This window comes from Dipteris shenzhenensis, chromosome 16 (assembly GCF_047967505.1).
Source record: "Dipteris shenzhenensis isolate YYH24624 ecotype China chromosome 16, Dip_SZ_1.0, whole genome shotgun sequence".
NCBI lineage: Eukaryota > Viridiplantae > Streptophyta > Polypodiopsida > Gleicheniales > Dipteridaceae > Dipteris > Dipteris shenzhenensis.
The window spans coordinates 18,695,471-18,713,515 of NC_141611.1; the positions used below are offsets into that span (position 1 = coordinate 18,695,471).

General features: G+C 45.7%; 1 protein-coding gene across 9 annotated transcripts in view; it reads right to left on the minus strand.

Moving 5' to 3' along the window:
- Positions 1-18,045, minus strand: part of LOC147892649 (ABC transporter E family member 2-like) — a 41,140-nt gene that overhangs the window by 5,843 nt on the left and 17,252 nt on the right. For all 9 annotated transcript variants that reach the window (XR_015542330.1, XR_015542328.1, XR_015542329.1 and 6 more), the window contains exons 7-10: positions 10,051-10,246; positions 9,750-9,935; positions 9,275-9,544; positions 8,884-9,129 (exon numbers count right to left, since the gene is read on the minus strand). Coding sequence is in view for 2 of the 9 variants with exons in the window: in XM_087387002.1 (XP_087243128.1) it covers positions 8,884-9,129; positions 9,275-9,544; positions 9,750-9,935; positions 10,051-10,246 (898 nt within the window). In the remaining 7 variants the exon portion in view is untranslated. The remainder of the gene's footprint in view (positions 1-8,883; positions 9,130-9,274; positions 9,545-9,749; positions 9,936-10,050; positions 10,247-18,045) is intronic.

Below are 18,045 nucleotides of genomic sequence, written 5' to 3' on the forward strand. Positions count from 1 at the left end.
TTCATCTTTCACAATTGGTAATTTGTCCCATCCAACTTGCTTATCTCCCCAGAGTTAGGAATAGGATATCTCACGGCCATGACAATGAACTGAAAGAGATAGAGATAGAAAGTCCTACACCTGCCTAAATCTGAGTTACCGTCCTCCTCACAAGCAGCAAGCTAATTCCGAAGCTTCGAATCAAGGTCACCCTTTCCCAAGTTCCTTGCCTTCAAGCTCCATCCATGTCATCGACATTATCTTTTCTTCCTGAATCTCTATTCCTACGTTCACGCAGATCACGGGCGATGGCATTCGATTGTTCCACCCAGCCTAACTCTCGTGGATCACCGATCTTCCTTCTCATTTCGTTCCTTTGTTTTTCATGCTTATCCACGAGACCCTCATTTCCCTAGATAGTTCTCCTTGCCAAATGTCATCATTTTAGCCTCTCCACTTGGTGCACCTTTTTACCCCTCTCTTGGGGCACATTTAAAACCACTTGCCCCTTGGCATTATTGCACATTTAGGTGCACCTAGGCCTTAGCACTCAGAACTACCTAGTCAATGCCATTTCACCCTCACCTAGGACCTTGGCAGTTACTTCTCTTGACCATTTCATTTACGCACATTAACTATTACAAAAGTTGGTCCTCTAAGAGAAAATGCCCACCGATCTTTCCGAGGTCATGCTATCTCGGCTAGAGCATAACATTCCTTCCCTCTTCAAGCATCAGCGTCCTCGATGATGAAATCTGGGAACGCTCTCCGTAACTGGTATATGGATTCCCAGGTAGCTTCCGATAGAGGCTGACCATGCCATGCAACCAACACCGTGGGTATCTTCCGATTTCGTATTTGCATTGTTCCTCGGTCCAGGATTCTTGTTGGCTTGCGCCTTGCAATATCCTCTATCTCCTGAAACAAAACCACACCTTCGATTAGTGAGTCACCTGTATGCAAAAATTTCTTTAAGCGCGAAACATGAAAAACCGGGTGCACCTTACACCCCTGTGGCAATTCTAATTCATAGGCTACACTGCCTATTCTCTTTAGAATTAACCACAGCCCACAGTATCGAGGTGATAACTTAGCACACTCTCCTGAAGTCAACGACTTCGAGTGCGAAGGAACTCTGAGAAAAACTTTTTCTCCTTCCTTAAATACTCTTATAGACCGATTTTCAACCGCATACACCTTGGCTCTATCCATAGCCTGGCGGATATTAGCTCTCGCAAGTGCTAGCATCTCCCGCATCTGAACTACAAAGTTCGCGGCACTAGGCACTTTCTGAGGTACTCCAACTATAGTTGGATTTGCTAGTCTATAACCATAGTTCAATTCAGACGGACTGAACTCGGTAGAGGAATGTTTCCTATCATTGTAGGCAAACTCCAACAATGGCAACCACTTGTCCCACGTATGTTGCCTCAATGACACATATGCTCTCAGCATATCCTCTAAAGTTTGGTTGACTCTCTCCGTCTGACCATCCGTCTCAGGATGATCCCCACTACTCATTCCCAACTCAGTCCTTAGTGTCTCAAATACCGCTGTCCAAAAATGACCGGTAAATCTGACATCTCGGTCTGACACTATGCATCTAGGCAATCCATGCAGACGAAATATATGTCTAATGAACAAATCCGCCACTTGCGGGGCACTAATAGACTCCCTAGTCGGAATGAAGTGAGCCATCTTGGTTAGACGATCAACCACCACAAGGATAGAATCATACCCTCCTTGTGTTGTAGGCAACCCTACAATAAAGTCCATGGAAATGCTCTCCCACTTACTTAGTGGTATCTCCAAGGGCTGTAAAAGTCCGGGTGGCTTCACCCGCTCGGCCTTACTTACCTGACACGAGAAACACCGTGTCACATATTCATGAATATGCTTTTTCATCTTTGGCCAAAAGAAATCTCGCTTCACGAGATCATATGACTTCTCGACTCCTGGATATCCCGCACATGGGCTATCATGGCACTGTCGGATGACTCTCTGCCTGAGATCATTCTGACTAGGTACTACAACCTTGCCATTTCTAACTAGCATACCATCCCTTATGGTATATCTTGCATAAGTTTGGCCTTTTCTAGATGCCAGGTCATCCTTTTCATTTTCCCCGGGTTTTAACACATGAGCTTTAGGCCACAAGCTCTGGACAAACTCGTCCACCTTTTGAGTTTCTCTTATCTCGGTCATTAGAGCACTCTCTAATACCGTGAAACTCAGATTGTGCATAATGCGAGACAACGCATCAGCAACCTTATTGTCTTTTCCTCTTCCGTACCGAATCGTTATATTAAACTCCTGCATAAGCTCTGCTCACCTAGCTTGGCGGCCCCTCAAGTCAGGCTGTTTACAAAAATGTTTCAGAGTATCATGATCTACATCCACATAAAACTCTGAACCATACAAATAATGCCTCCATGTTTTCAGAGCATGGATAACAGCATACAACTCCAATTCATGAGTTGGCCAATTCCTTTGAGAGGGAGAAAGCTTCTTGCTTTCAAAGGCTACTGGCCTTCCCTCTTGAAGGAGGACTGCTCCTACCGCAATGCCACTTGCATCGGTTTCTAGGAACAACGGTTTCCGGGGATCAACTATTTTTTACACCGGTCCTATGACCACAGCTTGTTTTATGGTGTTAAAACTTTCTTGTTGATTCTGTCCCCAAATAAAAGGTACTTTATCCGAGGTCAGATCAGTCAATGGCGATACTATTCCGGAATATCCCTTGATATGCCTTCTATAAAACTGGACAAATCCCAAGAATGATCGCAACGCGGTCAGACTCTGAGGGATTGGCCAAGTTAGTATCGCAGCCACTTTCTTCGGATCCATTTCTACCCCCTGTGGAGTAATTATGAACCCTAAATACTCAAGCCTAACCATACACAGTATAGTTTTCTTTTTAATCACATAAAGACTGGCTTTCCTCAAAGTACTGAACACTATTCTTAAGTGTTCACGATGCTCAGTAACACTTTTACTGAATATCAAGATATCGTCAATAAAATGTACTATGAACTTTTCGATATACGGACGTAGTAAATCGTTCATAAGCATGACGAAGGTCGCTGGGGCATTGGTAAGTCCGAAGGGCATTACCAAAAACTCATAATGACCAAACCTGCTCCTGAAAGCGGTTTTGTGCACATCCTCGACTCTAATCTGGATTTGATGGTAGCCGCACTTAAGATCTATCTTGCTGAAAATCACGGCTCCATGTAATGCATCTAGCAAATCATCAATCCGAGCCATCGGATACCTGTGCTTAACAGTGATATTATTCAATGCTCTGTAATCTATACAGAGGCGAAACGTATCATCCTTTTTCTTCTTTAATATCACTGGCGAAGCAAAAGGTGAGAAACTTGGTTGAATCTGCCCCAACTTGAGGTATTCTTCCAGTTGTCTACGCACCTCCGCCTCTTCGGCAAAACTCATTCTATAGGCAGGTCTATTTACAGGTTCTGCCCCCGGGATCAGTTCAATCTTATGTTGAACTTTCCGCTCTGGAGGTAACCCATAAGGTAGTTCATCCCTAAAACATTCAGAGAACTCCTCTGTTATAAGATTAGCCAGCTTGGCCATCTCACCACTTTACGTAACATCAGTGCTAGCCGAAGAATCATCCACCGGCTCTACCGATGCTGTGCAAAGGTATAAAAACTCTACTTGAGCTTTTCTGATTTCCATCACGGAAACCAACGGTCCCTGAGGTATATCTTTTTCACCTCGCAAGACATAAAGCACATCATTCATCTTGAATTGATATACGTGCTTTTTCCAATCAATGGCTGGATTCTTCCTAGAATGCCATGCCATACCCAAGGCTATATCTGCATGAGCAAGCTTGGTCATTTCAAAATCAAGCTTCTCAGCATAGTCCTGAATCCGAAGCTTCAACTGGGTAACCCTTTGGTCCCATACTTCAGTTCAACTTCCATCTGCCTTTCTGACTGTATACGCATAGTCAAATGGGCTTGTTTTTAACTTCAGCCTCTTCACGAGCTTGGAGTTAATCACATTGTGAGTTGACGCCGAGTCAAACAACACAATGACATCATGACTGGCCACTTGCCCTTTCATTTTAATTAACTCTGTATCATTAAAGGCCGTATACCCCGTTGCTGCGGGCTTAGATAGGATGTTATCAGGTGCACTCGTCACTAGCTTAGCAACAGATACACATAACAAACAAGGTACTAACCTCTGAGAAGGTCCCGCCAGTTGCATCTGCATATGTTCCGCATTGGGACTCTCCTGCATTTCCACGTCGCATTCAGATATTATCATATTAGCCGTGCGACGGTCTTTATTCAGTGGACAATCCTTCCACTGATGTCGCTGAAGGCAGCCGAAGCACAATCCTTCTTTTCTAGCTTTCTCTTTTTGTTCAGGGGTCAACGAGGACTTTGACCAAGCCCGGGCTGCCATTGGAGTTATTTTCCTTTTCACCCCAACGGTGGTACTTGTTTTTACTGGTCCCTCAACCGGCTTCACCTGCTTGGTTTGGCCACTTGGCTGCGAGACACTTATCTTTGAAATCCATTTCCTCTGAAATCCCCCTTTTTTCAGGTACTCATACTGAGTCCCTGCCTGCACAAATCCACCAGATCTGCCTCTGGCATCCTCATAGTTCAGGGCTACTGCAATAGATTCATCTAATGTAGTCACATATTTAGCCCGAACTTCCATTTTGATCTTGTCGTTCAGTCCATAGATATAGTCCTTTAACTGAACCGACATAGGGCGAGGGTCTGTTATTTTCATAACACATTCCCTGAATTTGTCGGTGTACTCTGCCACCGACAGACTCCTCTGACGAAGATTTCTATAAGCATCCCAAGCTCGGGACTCTTCATCAGGTGGGAGAAAGTGTTTCTTGAATTCAGCTTTAAACCCTTCCCAGGTGGTTGGAGCAACTTGATCCTTCTGTTGCTTTATCCACCATCTATCCGCTGCCTCAATAAACAGGTGTGTGGCCTCTCGGATTTTCTTTAGATCGGATCTAATTTCACAAATGGCGAAGCCTTCTTCCCACTTGTGTAACCAAACCTCGATCACATCAGAGCTGCGCTCGGTCATCCGACCAGCGTACTTCTCCGATCTATAATTAGCGATGTTAGGCACTTTGACCCTTGCGCGCTCTAATGAATGGATACTGGGCTCTGGCTCTGCTGGAGCTTTGCCCTTATCAATTCTCGACGGTCTAGCCGACAAGGCTTGTACCATCTCCCTAATCTCATTCTGACCAGCATTCACTTGAAGCTGCTGATTCATAATCTGGTGTAAAGCATCTTCTAATATCGAAATCCTACCGATCAAAGTAGGTGCTGCATGATGTGACATCTGTTGTGTAGACTGCACTCTAGACTCACTAGGATTCACCCTAGAATTCTGTCCTTCTGCCTCCATAGGTTCAAAATGGAAAATGGTTTTTCTTTTTTTTTTTTCACACGAAAACTCCGAAGGTATATAACACTTCAAATCCCCTTTTGCTGTACAGGCATAAACAACTGCAAACTGAAAACCTGAAACATATATATATAAGAGAAAAGATGCTCCCTGGTTGTCTTCGAAGGATGTTCGCAACAATCCCGGCTGCTCAGCCTTAATCGTTCACAGCATACTCAATTTTGTGCTGACAGGCCTGTTGACTAATTCGTCGATCCCCTAAGCTCGGCCACTGCAGACCCCAATTCAGTCGCACAACATCCCAAGCCTTGGAAGTTCCGCCTTGGAATTTTCTATCTGCCAAAGCTTGTAGGCTCTTAGGGGCTGCTCGGCTTCATGCTCCAGCTATTCGTAGGTGCGGCTCAACTCGGCTCTTAGGTGCAGCTAGGCTCCAGCAACGAGCTCAGCGCATGCTAGTTGTAGGTGGGCTCGCAAACCGTAGCCCAAAATTTTCACGTGCCTCACTTCCCCGTCAATCCTCGTCCAACTGCGCTACCCCAAGCCCAATTGAAAAAACGTCGTCAATCGTTGACGACCTCCATCGAAGTAATCCAGCGCCCACGGACCTTCGTAAGCCAATTGCGGGTCAGCGCGTTACGGGACCCCCAGGTCACCAACTAGCCTTCTCCATTGACAGTCCGAAACACCATCGATGCTTTTCTTTTCATCAACAGAGCCCAAGCTCACATCCAGCTCGACAGCTTGACCAGTTCGTCACAATTTCACTGGGCATCTCCTTCGCTCATCCGACCAATTGAGAAAACGTCGTCAAGAGAGAAAACGTCAATTAGCAACTTCCCGTCGATCTCTTCTCCCAGGCCAACAGTTCCGTCACCGCAGAGCACCAAACAAAAATTGGCCGTCCACCTTCACGCACAGCTTCCGTCTCTTGTCCCTTGCTCTCTCAACGCTGCTCTGATACCAACTGTCATCGACATTATCTTTTCTTCCTGAATCTCTATTCCTACGTTCACGCAGATCACGGGCGATGGCATTCGATTGTTCCACCCAGCCTAACTCTCGTGGATCACCGATCTTCCTTCTCATTTCGTTCCTTTGTTTTTCATGCTTATCCACGAGACCCTCATTTCCCTAGATAGTTCTCCTTGCCAAATGTCATCATTTTAGCCTCTCCACTTGGTGCACCTTTTTACCCCTCTCTTGGGGCACATTTAAAACCACTTGCCCCTTGGCATTATTGCACATTTAGGTGCACCTAGGCCTTAGCACTCAGAACTACCTAGTCAATGCCATTTCACCCTCACCTAGGACCTTGGCAGTTACTTCTCTTGACCATTTCATTTACGCACATTAACTATTACAAAAGTTGGTCCTCTAAGAGAAAATGCCCACCGATCTTTCCGAGGTCATGCTATCTCGGCTAAAGCATAACAATCCACTTGTGAGCTTCCTTCAAGGCTCTAATACCATGTTAGAGAATACAACAGAGGGTATATGCAGCGGAAGAGACTAACCCTAGATAGAGTCAGACAGCCAGGAACTCACACAATGGTGTATTTCAATCCAAACTTCTTTTCCTCAGTGTATACTTAGCATAGATGTGCATTAAGTAAATGGACAATGCTAAAGAGAGATGTAGAACCAGCAAACTTAATATTCCGTCCAAGATGGTAACAATACAAAATGAATGTCCATTGTATCACACTCTAGTAGCAGAGTGCTATCTAGATGTGAGCCCCTATACGTAAACAAAAGCTGTTCCCCTACCTCCGTGGCACTCCCAAAACACTAAGCCTGCATGCTCCTCAAGAGCTTTGTGGGCCTCGTAGGCATGCCCCACAAACACACCTTCAGGCTGATCCTCCCGGACAGCCACATGTAAGGCAGTGATGGCCCTGGAATATTGACCTCCTTGCTGCTCCAAAATGCAGCCAATGGTGAGGCACAAGCTCCCCCTTTGATCATGTCTTCCTTGCTGCTGTTAGGGCAGCCAATTGGTGAAGACCCTTGAGCTTTGTCTGCTGCACTCAGCCTCTTCTTTTGCTGCTCCAAGTTCTCCTGGATGACAGCCAAATCCTGGCTGAGGTGCTGCTCCAAACTTCTCACAAACTGGATGAGTAATAAGCCCAGAAGTGGCTCCCTTTATAGGGCCCAAAGGACCCTGAAAACTGGCCAACTGGTCAGTCAAATCTATCAACCCAGTCCTCCTGGTCTGGGTCTTTAAAACCCGACTGGTTCTGTGTTTCCTGCCCCAATTTCAGCCCTGCCTGGCCACGTGGCAAGCAGCCACAAAGCCCAGGCTATCCTGCCCTGTCCCAGGACCTGTTCCAGGCCTATCCTGGCGTGGATCTCTGCTCCATCCAGTGACCTATCCTGCTGCCTGATGTTCCGCCTACTCCTGGACTGTTTCCTGCTCTGGAACCTTTGCCCCAGATCCATACAGCCTGCTGCAGCCCTTCATACATGCCTGTACATAGGCGCCTGCATTATGTAGCAGCCCTAATTTTGCAGTTAGTTTAATTCCTAACCTGCCCTGGTCCACCTCCCCCATGCTCTCCTCATACGGGGGCTTACAGATGGGGAGGTGACCTTTCCAAAACCAGGGGCCTCTGCCACGCAACACCTCAAGACTGCTTGCTATATTCAAGGCTTCACATACTTGACAATGTCCCCTACTTCATCCACCAATCACTTCAGATTGCCTAGGGGATGCTCCCCATTCTGTCGACTGCTCATACTTACACTAGGTAACATGTCATCAAATATTCCCCATTGTGTGCATGCACACAAATTTCAGTGACCCCAAGGTTAGAGATGGCATTTAAACTTCTCTTACGCACGGTAGGAGGTGCTACATGTTACAAGTGTTTGTATCAACAGGAAGGTTACAAGTGCTATGACGGTTAGCACTTGTATCAGCAGGAAGGTTACAAGTGCTACGACGGTTAGCCCTCCTAAGGTGCTTGTGCTGTCTAATAATACCTTGGAGACCACAGCTAGCAATATGAGCAAGTCCACTGTAAAAAGAGTGCAGAATAGTTCACTAATCAAGGATTTGCTCATACTGCTAGCTGCTGTCTCCCAGGTTACAGCGGGCATTTAAATTCTTAAATGCACTGCAGAAGGGAAAACCTTCCTACATGCTACAAGTGCTTGTATCAGTAGGAAGGTTTGCCCTATAAGAGAATTTGAACGGTGTCTAATATTACCTTGGAGATGACAGCTAGCAATGGCCGGGACTAAGCGCTTTGCTTAAGCTGTGGTGTAATGGACGTGTGAGCTAACTACTACTCTCACTATCTGCTCAGATTATTTCACAAAAGTACAGAAGCGTAACTGTAACTTAAGGAGAAACACAAGTGCTTGCATAAACTGGATAAAATCAATAAAGCTATGTTTGCCGTCAATGGCAATGTTAATACAAAAAACGAACTTCTTCAGCTCCTTTTTGTCATAAATAGGCAAAGACGTTACCGAGAGAAACAAATTCATTCCCGTTAAAAGGCTTTGTGGTGTGTTAGCAACACAATCAACTGATGGCTTCCCCTCATATACAATAACCCGGTCTGCCAAATATGTTGCCATGATGAAATCGTGCTCCACTACAAATGCAGTCTTTTTTGCATGCAATATAAAGCGCTTTATCACCTTCGCAGCAACTATACGCTGCTCCGAATCAAGGTGAGCACTGGGCTCATCAATAAGGTATATTTCTGCAGGCTGTCCAATACCCACAATAAAGATCTATCAATTAAACTGTCAGAGAGAAACAGATACACGGTTACCAGCATGCAAGCTTGCTTCTGTAGGTAAAACCTTAGAACAACTGCACAGAGGACAAGAAAACATGCAGAAAGTACTTCACCTTGCCTAGACACAGACATAAAGCAACCCTTTGCAGCTCTCCACCAGACAAATTTACAACCTCCTGGTCCATGAGTGCCTCAATTTGCAGCGGCTTCATAACATCTGTGTTGAACTGTGGGTGCATGTATGAATCTCGAATTCTCGAATGCAAAAGACTTCTTACTTTGCTCTGAAATTTGGGGCTAATTTTTTGAGGCTTATAGGAAACATTAAACTCAGGAATTTCTACCTCACTATCGTCCACTGTATCTGGTTTCAGCAAACCAGCCTGCAACAAAATAACATGCAGACAACAGCAAACCGACAAATGATGTGGATCCAATATTCACTGAGAGCATATACAGCTCGTTGAACAAATAGCACATCAAAAGCACATTCACCACTCCAGTACATGATTTATGATCAACAAGAAAACGAGATACAGTGCATTGTTTTATGACAATTTTAAGCAAGGGGGGTATCCGAGTCCAGACCAGCATTCGTATAAATGTGGTCTTTCCAGTGCCATTTTCCCCTAACATGACAATAATCTGAGAGTCTGTAAATTCTCCCTCTTTCACTTCCAGCTTGAAATTTCCTTGAGTCTTGGACATTGTTGGGTACTTGTAGCGTGCATAGGTCCTGATCTCTTCAGCACTCTCCTGAGGGGTCTCTGCAACCTATAATCAGTGAGAAGATAAATGTAAGCAGATTCTGTAGAGTCCCAAAATTAAGAGAGATGAGAATTTACCACAAATATATAGCTCTTGCATTAAGTAGTTACTATGAAGATACCTTGAAGGTAAGAGACTCATTCCGAAACCGGAGATTTTCTGTAGGCACAAACCCAGCTAGAAAGATATTGATACCCTCTCTAACTGAAAAGGGAAGAGTCACCACTCCATAGGCACCAGGCTTTCCATATAAGCAGCATATGAAGTCGGACAAGTAATCCAAGACACTCAAGTCATGCTCCACAACTATGATGTAACTGCAAATATGAAGAGGTAAAACCAGTATTTCCTTTAGTGATCTCACATGAGAATTCATGTTTAAATCTATTTACATGCAAGTATACTTTCTCACACCATTCTTTTCAAAATTCTCAGAGTATTTATTCCTATTCTCTTTAAAAGCAATCTTTAGCCACTCTCTCCTTTACAGATTGAAGGGAGCGTTTCATGATTGAAGAAAGCATTTCACTTTTCCCTATATAGATTGAAGGGAGCAGTTTCATAATTTAGCTTGTCTTAAAAGTGTTAGAAATCAACCAACAAAGGGTACGCGCAGCAGAAGACTGATAGAATAGCCCGAGAGCTCACACAGTGTGTGTGGGGAGTGGAATCACAAACTTCTTAAACTTAAGTGCTTCAAATAGATGTGCAGACTCATCAATAGACAATGATCCAGCCAGATATAGAAGCTACCAAAAGAATATATTTCTGTCCAAACCTATGGACACAATACAAAAGAGAGATAGATCCATAGTCCCACCAAAGCATGGTCCTTTGAACTTACCACCACATACTTCTACTATCTGCCGGATATCTCTAGAACTTGAGCCCGCGTGCTCCACCTTGAGCGTATGTAGACTCTCCGTCCAGATCTCAGCTTCTTGCTGCCCTAGGAGACAGTCAAGCTTACCAGCCCTAGTAAAGCTCAGTCTGCAGCCACTCTCTGGTCTTCTCTGCCTCCTAGAAGTAGGCCTAAGGGCGTGTGAGTAGCTGCTACTGCTGCTCCCCAATATGCTGGACTGCTGGATGTATTTGTGAGGCTCCTAGCCTCCCCTTTTATAGGCCCAAAGACCTTCTGAAATGAGCGACTGGCAGCCCCTTCCTGGCTGACTCCAAAACCGCCCCCACCAAGCCCTATATATTGGGATGTGGGAGCTCTTCTTGGGCTGTGTGACCTGAACCTTTAATTGGGGGTCCGGCCCCCCTTTGTAGTGTGTGCCAGCTCCCCTACTCCCCCCTATGCATGGGGCTGCGGGCTGGCCTATGTGGCCGACTTCCTGCAGTCTCCTCCTACCCTATATAAGGGCTAAGGCCAGGCCCTTTGGGCTGCCGCCTGGCCCCAAAGGACAGCCCATATTGGGCCCTTCCCTTGGGTCAATCTAAGGCCAGTGTGGCTGGCCTGCCATGGCCACCGCCCCTGCCTTTTTCCTTGTCCTGCAGCACCTCTTCCAGGCCCATAGCCTGCTCCAAAGATTGTGCCACCTGGCTAGCCTTCTCCAGCCGCTTCCCGCCACGTGTCTCTCTCCGTACAGGGCCGTACAATGGCACCTACTGTCCCGGATCTGATCCACGCCCATATGGCAGTCTTTCTCCTGCCCATGTGTCTCTTTTCTGGGAACATGTTGCCCTAGGTTTCCCTCCCCCACGCTCTCCTCATTTGGGGACTTATAGATGGGGATGTGACCTTTCCAACAACCCCTCTCACCGACAGATGTTGGCCCAATGCCAATACGTCGATGATCTTGGCCTAGGTTTCCCTCCCCCACGCTCTCCTCATTTGGGGACTTACAGATGGGGATGTGATCTTTCCAACAACCCCTCTCACCGACACATCTCGGCCCAATGCCAATACGTCGATGATGTTGCCCCAACAGCTCCCATGATGAAACCCTCTGGCACAAGTCGACGTCAATTCCGGTTCCTGGCTTTTTCAACCAGTGGCTCCTGCTCTTCCAGGTCTAGTCCTGCACAAGCAAACCATCCTAGTACACAGGTCCATCCATGGTAGCACTCGTTGGCACCACCACCTTCAGTCACGTTCCCGCCTTCGAACTCGAGCAATCCAAACGCCACGATCTTCCAGCTGTCCCCCTCATGATGAGTGAACAACCTAGAGTCTTCCAGGCACCATGCTCTCAGGGTCTGTTTCAACACATCCTTCCTATGGCAAGGTCCGCAACAAAAGAACCATCTCGAGAAAAGAAATCCCAAGAATATTTCCATATAACCTCGACCACAAACTCTCACTGAGCTCTCAAGCAAGTACTCTTCTGGCTTCAATACACCTTGTCCATCACCTTCGGGCAATTTGTATCCGAGATTTGAAGAAGCACCCACACTTCCCCTTCTGCCTTCGAAGAAGGCCCATTCCTTCAAATCTCGCATTACCTGAGACATATGAAGAGCAAAATCTCTCCACATCACGCTATAAAGGCGTAAATTAAGAACATCAAGTACATACCAGATCGTCGTACTACTTGGGTGCTTGCTCTGAAAGAAAACCATGCACTTCATCGAGGCACATACCAATAACCTGTGCAATCCTGTACTGTCCCCTTCTGAATTACAGCAACCATCTAAACATGAAACCCTAGGGCACTCCATGGAATCCATCCTCGTGTCAATATCAATAGCCATGCACCTGGAAGATTCCAAGCACTCCATGCTGTCCTTCACCTTCGCAAAGGTTTCTAAATCCTTGTCAGCCCACATCTCAATGTCAGATATCTCCACTGTGGCTTCTAGGGCGGCATATCTTACCTCAGTAACACATGGAGAACCGTGACAACAAGACGGAGGGCCAAACCTCTAACTTTTGAGAAGTTGGGTCCATTATTGCTTTAGGAAGAAGCTAGGGAGAAGCTCTACAACGACGACGACGACGACGACGACAGGGCGTTACTGGAAAAGGATAACACTGGCAAAGGAAAGGGCAAGCCTAACTACAAGAAGGATGAATCTAGAGATGACGAGGACACTTTCAAGAAGAGAAAGCAAAAGAAAAAGTGTTTCTATTGTGACAGACCAGGCCATTTTGCGAAGGATTGCAGAAAGAAGAAGGCGGATCAGAAGAACAAGGAGGAGTCCGACTCAGATTCAAATGGTGACACAAAAGCCAAAGCTAATGTGGCAATCAAAGAACTGTTCTTGGTGACACGTAACGAATCTTTTGAAACTCTGAGGTAGCCTCCTCAGTACCATCAAAGACAACCGGCACGAGTCGACCTTCTGATCAACCGATGCTAGTTGATCCCTCACCACCTTGACCTTCGTCAAGTGGTCATGTACCGAATCTCCTTCATCCATATCTAAGTTGTAGAGCTGATGCTAAAGAAGCAAGATCCATGATGTGTTATCTGTCTCGTACAAATCCTTCAGAATGCCCACACCTCTACTAACATGTCGGTCATGTTAGTACTTAGCCCAAGTATGAGCCTTGTAGGTCAGGTCAACTCTATGAGTTGACTTATCTGATCAACCATATGGTTGATTGGGGGGCCATATAGGCCACCTTTGTATTTTCCTCTTATCCATTTGAGCAGTACAATGTTTTGCTCCAGCTTGTTGTTTGCTTCCCGCACTCCACTCCCGCTCCATTGTTTCCTGCACCCAACAGTGGTATCAGAGCAGGTTCTCTTGCTCCTACCTACCTTCCCTCGTGCTCTCCCATTGCTCCTACCTGCCATTTTGCTCCAGCTCACTCCTACCTGCCATTTTGCTCCAGCTCAGTCCAGTGCCTCATTTCATCGCCAGAAACCTGTTTTTTGAGCAGAAACACAGTCCGGCGATTGTTTCTTGACTTTTTGAGGTCCAATTTCAACATTTTTTGAAAATTTTGAGTTGCCTGCATACAAACAACCCTGCCCCACACCATTTTGGGCAAAATCTTTCTGTTCGTACAGTTGTATGGGTGTCCGTACAGAAATGTATGGACTGGTGCGTGATGCTGCCCAGAACCCATAAGCAATATTTGGGGATTTTGGTGATTTGCCCCAAATTTGACAGTTTTGCCCTTCCCGAAATTGGGGGTTTTGTCAATTTTGTTGAAATCTGCAGTGACATTGGCTTGGTACAGCCAATTTTGGGCATTTGGTAAACATTGACATGCAAGAACATTGACATTGGCTTGGAATTGCAGCACATTGAATCACATTTGCAACTTGTAGCACAATTTGGGGCTTTTCCCAATTTGCCCTTGTTTTGGCATATTTGCCCTCTCAGATTTTGGGGCTTTTGCCAGATTTTCTGTCCATTGCAGTGACATTTGCTTTATTCACCTCAATTTGGGTATATTATGTATTTGCCCCTTGATTTGGGCTTTTTGTCTTGTCAGATTTGAGACACACAGCCTCCACCTGGGACATTTTCAGCTCAATTGATCATTGGATACATTTGCATATTGTTTTGCAGGTCATATTTTTGGGGACAGCATGTGCATTCACTGCCTGACATTTGCTGTTATTTTAGGACAGCCAGCTCATGTTGCAGTGAAAGCCTTGAGGCTACTCTTGAGCGCACATTTTTCCTTCAAGGATTTATTTTTGCAATGGGAAGCAACGATTGGATGGGTATGTTCTCAGCTGAGGACAAGCTCGATGGACCCAATTATCCCATGTGGTCATACATAGTGAAACATTTGCAAGTCGCCAAAAAATTTTGGGGTATTGTCTCAAGTTCGGATCTTCGACCTTCCTCTGTGGCATCCACTTCTGCTACTGCTACAGCTGGTGCAGCTGTTACAACCACTTCTGGATCTACTCTTACCGCCGGTGCAACTATTACAGCCACCTCAGGATCTACTACTACTCCAGCCACACCTCCCACACCCGAACAGGCCAAATGGGATGGTAGAGATGCCCAAGCACATTCTATTATTGCTTTTTCAGTCAAGAGACATATCATTCCTCACATTGGTCTTGCAAAACATCAAAGGCTGCGTGGGACACGTGTTGCTTTCTTACGCAGGCAATTGGAGAATGTCAAAATGGAAGAGGGGGGCAGCATGGATGCATACATCACAAAAATCAAGGATTTTCAAGAGCAGCTCATTAATGTGGATGAAATTATTTCAGATGCTCACATAGTGCCCACGACACTCAATGGACTTCCTGAGTCCTACCACAGATTTGCTACTACATTGAGGTTGGTTGCCATGGGCAATCCCAACACTTAAACTTTCGACCAACTTGTTTCCCTTCTCCTGCAAGAAGAGCAGAGTCGCACAAATCATGCTGCCTCTCAAATTGCAAATCAGGCTTTTGTCGCTAATCACAAAAATGAGGGAAAGAAAGGGCAAAATTACAGCAAACCCAAGCCAGAAATTCTGGAGGCTCATCTACTGCTGGACACTCATCTAATTCTGCCCCGTCTGATGCAAAGAAGAAAAACAGCAAACGTTGTAATTATTGCCAGAAGCCAGGACATTACATTTCTGAATGTCGCAAGCACATCGCTTCTGAAAAGAAAAAGCAGCAAAAGGAACTTGTTGCCACTACTCCTGCTACTACCCCAGATCATGGTCATGAAGCAACAAACATTTCTCACCATGAGTGGGCTTTCACGGTGACATGCCAATACCATCCAGAGAAGCATGCTACAGCCTTGTCTATCTTAGATTCTAAGTCATATTGGTGCTTCGCCAGTGGTGCTTCCAAGCACATCACTTCTTGCAAATCACTCTTTCAGACATTCGGGGCTGCTCCACATGGTGGCACAATGACATGTGCCAACAATGCATCATACCCTGTGAAAGGGATCGGCCAGGTCGAGGTCAATTCAATTTCAGGTGATGCGATCACCCTCATGGATATTTTGTTTATCCTAGGTATCACGAAGAACCTCATCTCCATTGCAGCCATATCCTTGAATGGCCTTCAGGTTCTCTTTGATGGTTATCGATGTGCCGTGTGTGACAACCGGTATGATGACATCATAGTACTTAATAGGTCACTTTCTTCTAGGCTATATCACCTTGATGTTTATTACAAACAGCCTGCTATAGAGGCAAATTTGGTGGCTGAATCTGTAATTTCAGATTCCCACTTATGGCATGCGAGGTTGGGTCACCTCAACTATAGAAGCTTGGTTAAAATGCATTCACAAAACATGGTAGTTGCCACCCATGCATGCACCGGTTAAACATGTTTGTGAGGGATGCTTGTTGGGCAAAATGCACCGTTTCTCATTTCCAAAGGATGGGACAGTTGGTGCATCCAGGAAGCTTCACCTTGTGCATAGTGATGTGTGCGGGTCGATGCGGACAGCATCTCTTGGGGCTACCTTTACTTTTATACCTTTGTGGATGACTACACCAGATTTGCTTGGATATATGGCATGAAGGCCAAATGTGATGTGTTCCCATGCTTCAGACATTCGCTTGCCATGGCTGAAAATGAATCAGGGAACAAGCTCCTTACTCTACGCACTGACAGGGAAGGAGAGCACATGTCCCGTGAATTCTCTGATTTTTTGGCAGCTCAAGGTATTATTCATCAATGTACAGTGCCTTATACTCCACAGTAAAAAAGGACTGGCAGAGAGGAAAAATCGGACAGAGATGGAAATGGGCAGGTGCATGCTCAAAGGAAAGTCTTGGCCAAATAAGTTTTGGTTGGATGCTGTCATGTGCTCCAACTATGTGCTCAATCAGGCACCCACAAAGGCATTGAAGACTATCACACCTTACGAGGCATGGCACAGTCGCAAACCTGAAATTTCTCATATGCGGGTGTTTGGGTCATTGGCTTATGCTCATGTGCCATCTCAGCTGAGGCATAAGCTTGAAGACAAAGCCGTAAAATGCATATTCATTGGTTATAGTGCAGAGAGCAAGGGATACAGGTTGTATCAGCCCAACACGGGCAAGGTCATTGTCCGTAGGGATGTTGTATTCGCTGAAAATGTGCCTTTACCTTGGCTGGAATGCAAAAACAGCCTACTGTTGATTCCTCAAATGTCTTTGATACATTGTTGCCTCTCTTTCATTCGCCCATAGATCCAGAGCAACCAGTGCAAAGTGTTGTGCCATACACTTCTACCATTGCACATCCTCCTCCAATAGTTCCTGCTCAGCCTGATATGCCTTTAGTTGATGATCATGCTATTGAGCAGGCAGTTGCACAGGAGAGAGTTGTCACTAAACAGCAAAAATCAGTCCCGAGATGGGTTTTGGACACACTCAGGGACAGCAAACAAGCTAAGCCTTTGCCAGCCCGCACTAGAGGTGTGCATAAACAGATGCATGGCAACTATTTGGCTGTAGCTTTGGTTGCTACTGCTTGCAATGAGGAACCTTTATGTCACACGGATGCCTTTGACAGCAAGGAATGGATGGATCCCATGAAGATTGAGCTTGAATCCATTCATGCAAACAACACTTGGGAGTTGTGTGACTTGCCAACAGGCAAGCGTGCCATTGGCACAAAGTGGGTCTACAAGGTGAAAGGAAAAGCTGATGGCAGAGTTGACCGCCTCAAAGCCCGCTTGGTTGCAAAGGGATATGCACATCAGCACAGCATTGACTTTGAGGAGACCTTTGCTCCCACCTCACGTATTACTACTATCAGGTGTGTTATTGCTATGGCATCTCATCGGCATTGGGAGGTTCATCAGCTGGACGTCAAGACTGCCTTCCTTCATGATGATCTTCAAGAAGAGGTCTATGTCACTCAGCCACCTGGTTTTGAACAATTAGGTTCTGAAAATATGGTTTGACGGCTCAGAAAAGCCCTCTATGGCTTGAAGTAGGCACCCCGGGCATGGTATGCGAAGATACATGCATTTTTGACAGCCCGTGACTTTTAGAATAGCCCAACCGAGGCCACTCTTTATGTCCGAAAGAGTGCATCAGAATTTTTAATTCTGATTTTATATGTGGATGACATGCTTATCACTCGGCCAGATATGGAACAAATTGCAGATTTCAAGGCTGCTTTACAGCAGTCTTTTGCCATGACAGATATGGTCCGGTTGCACTATTATTTGGGCATACACTTTGCATGTGTTGAGGGGGGTATAATGATGAGTCAGTCCAAGTATACTGGACAACTCCTTGATC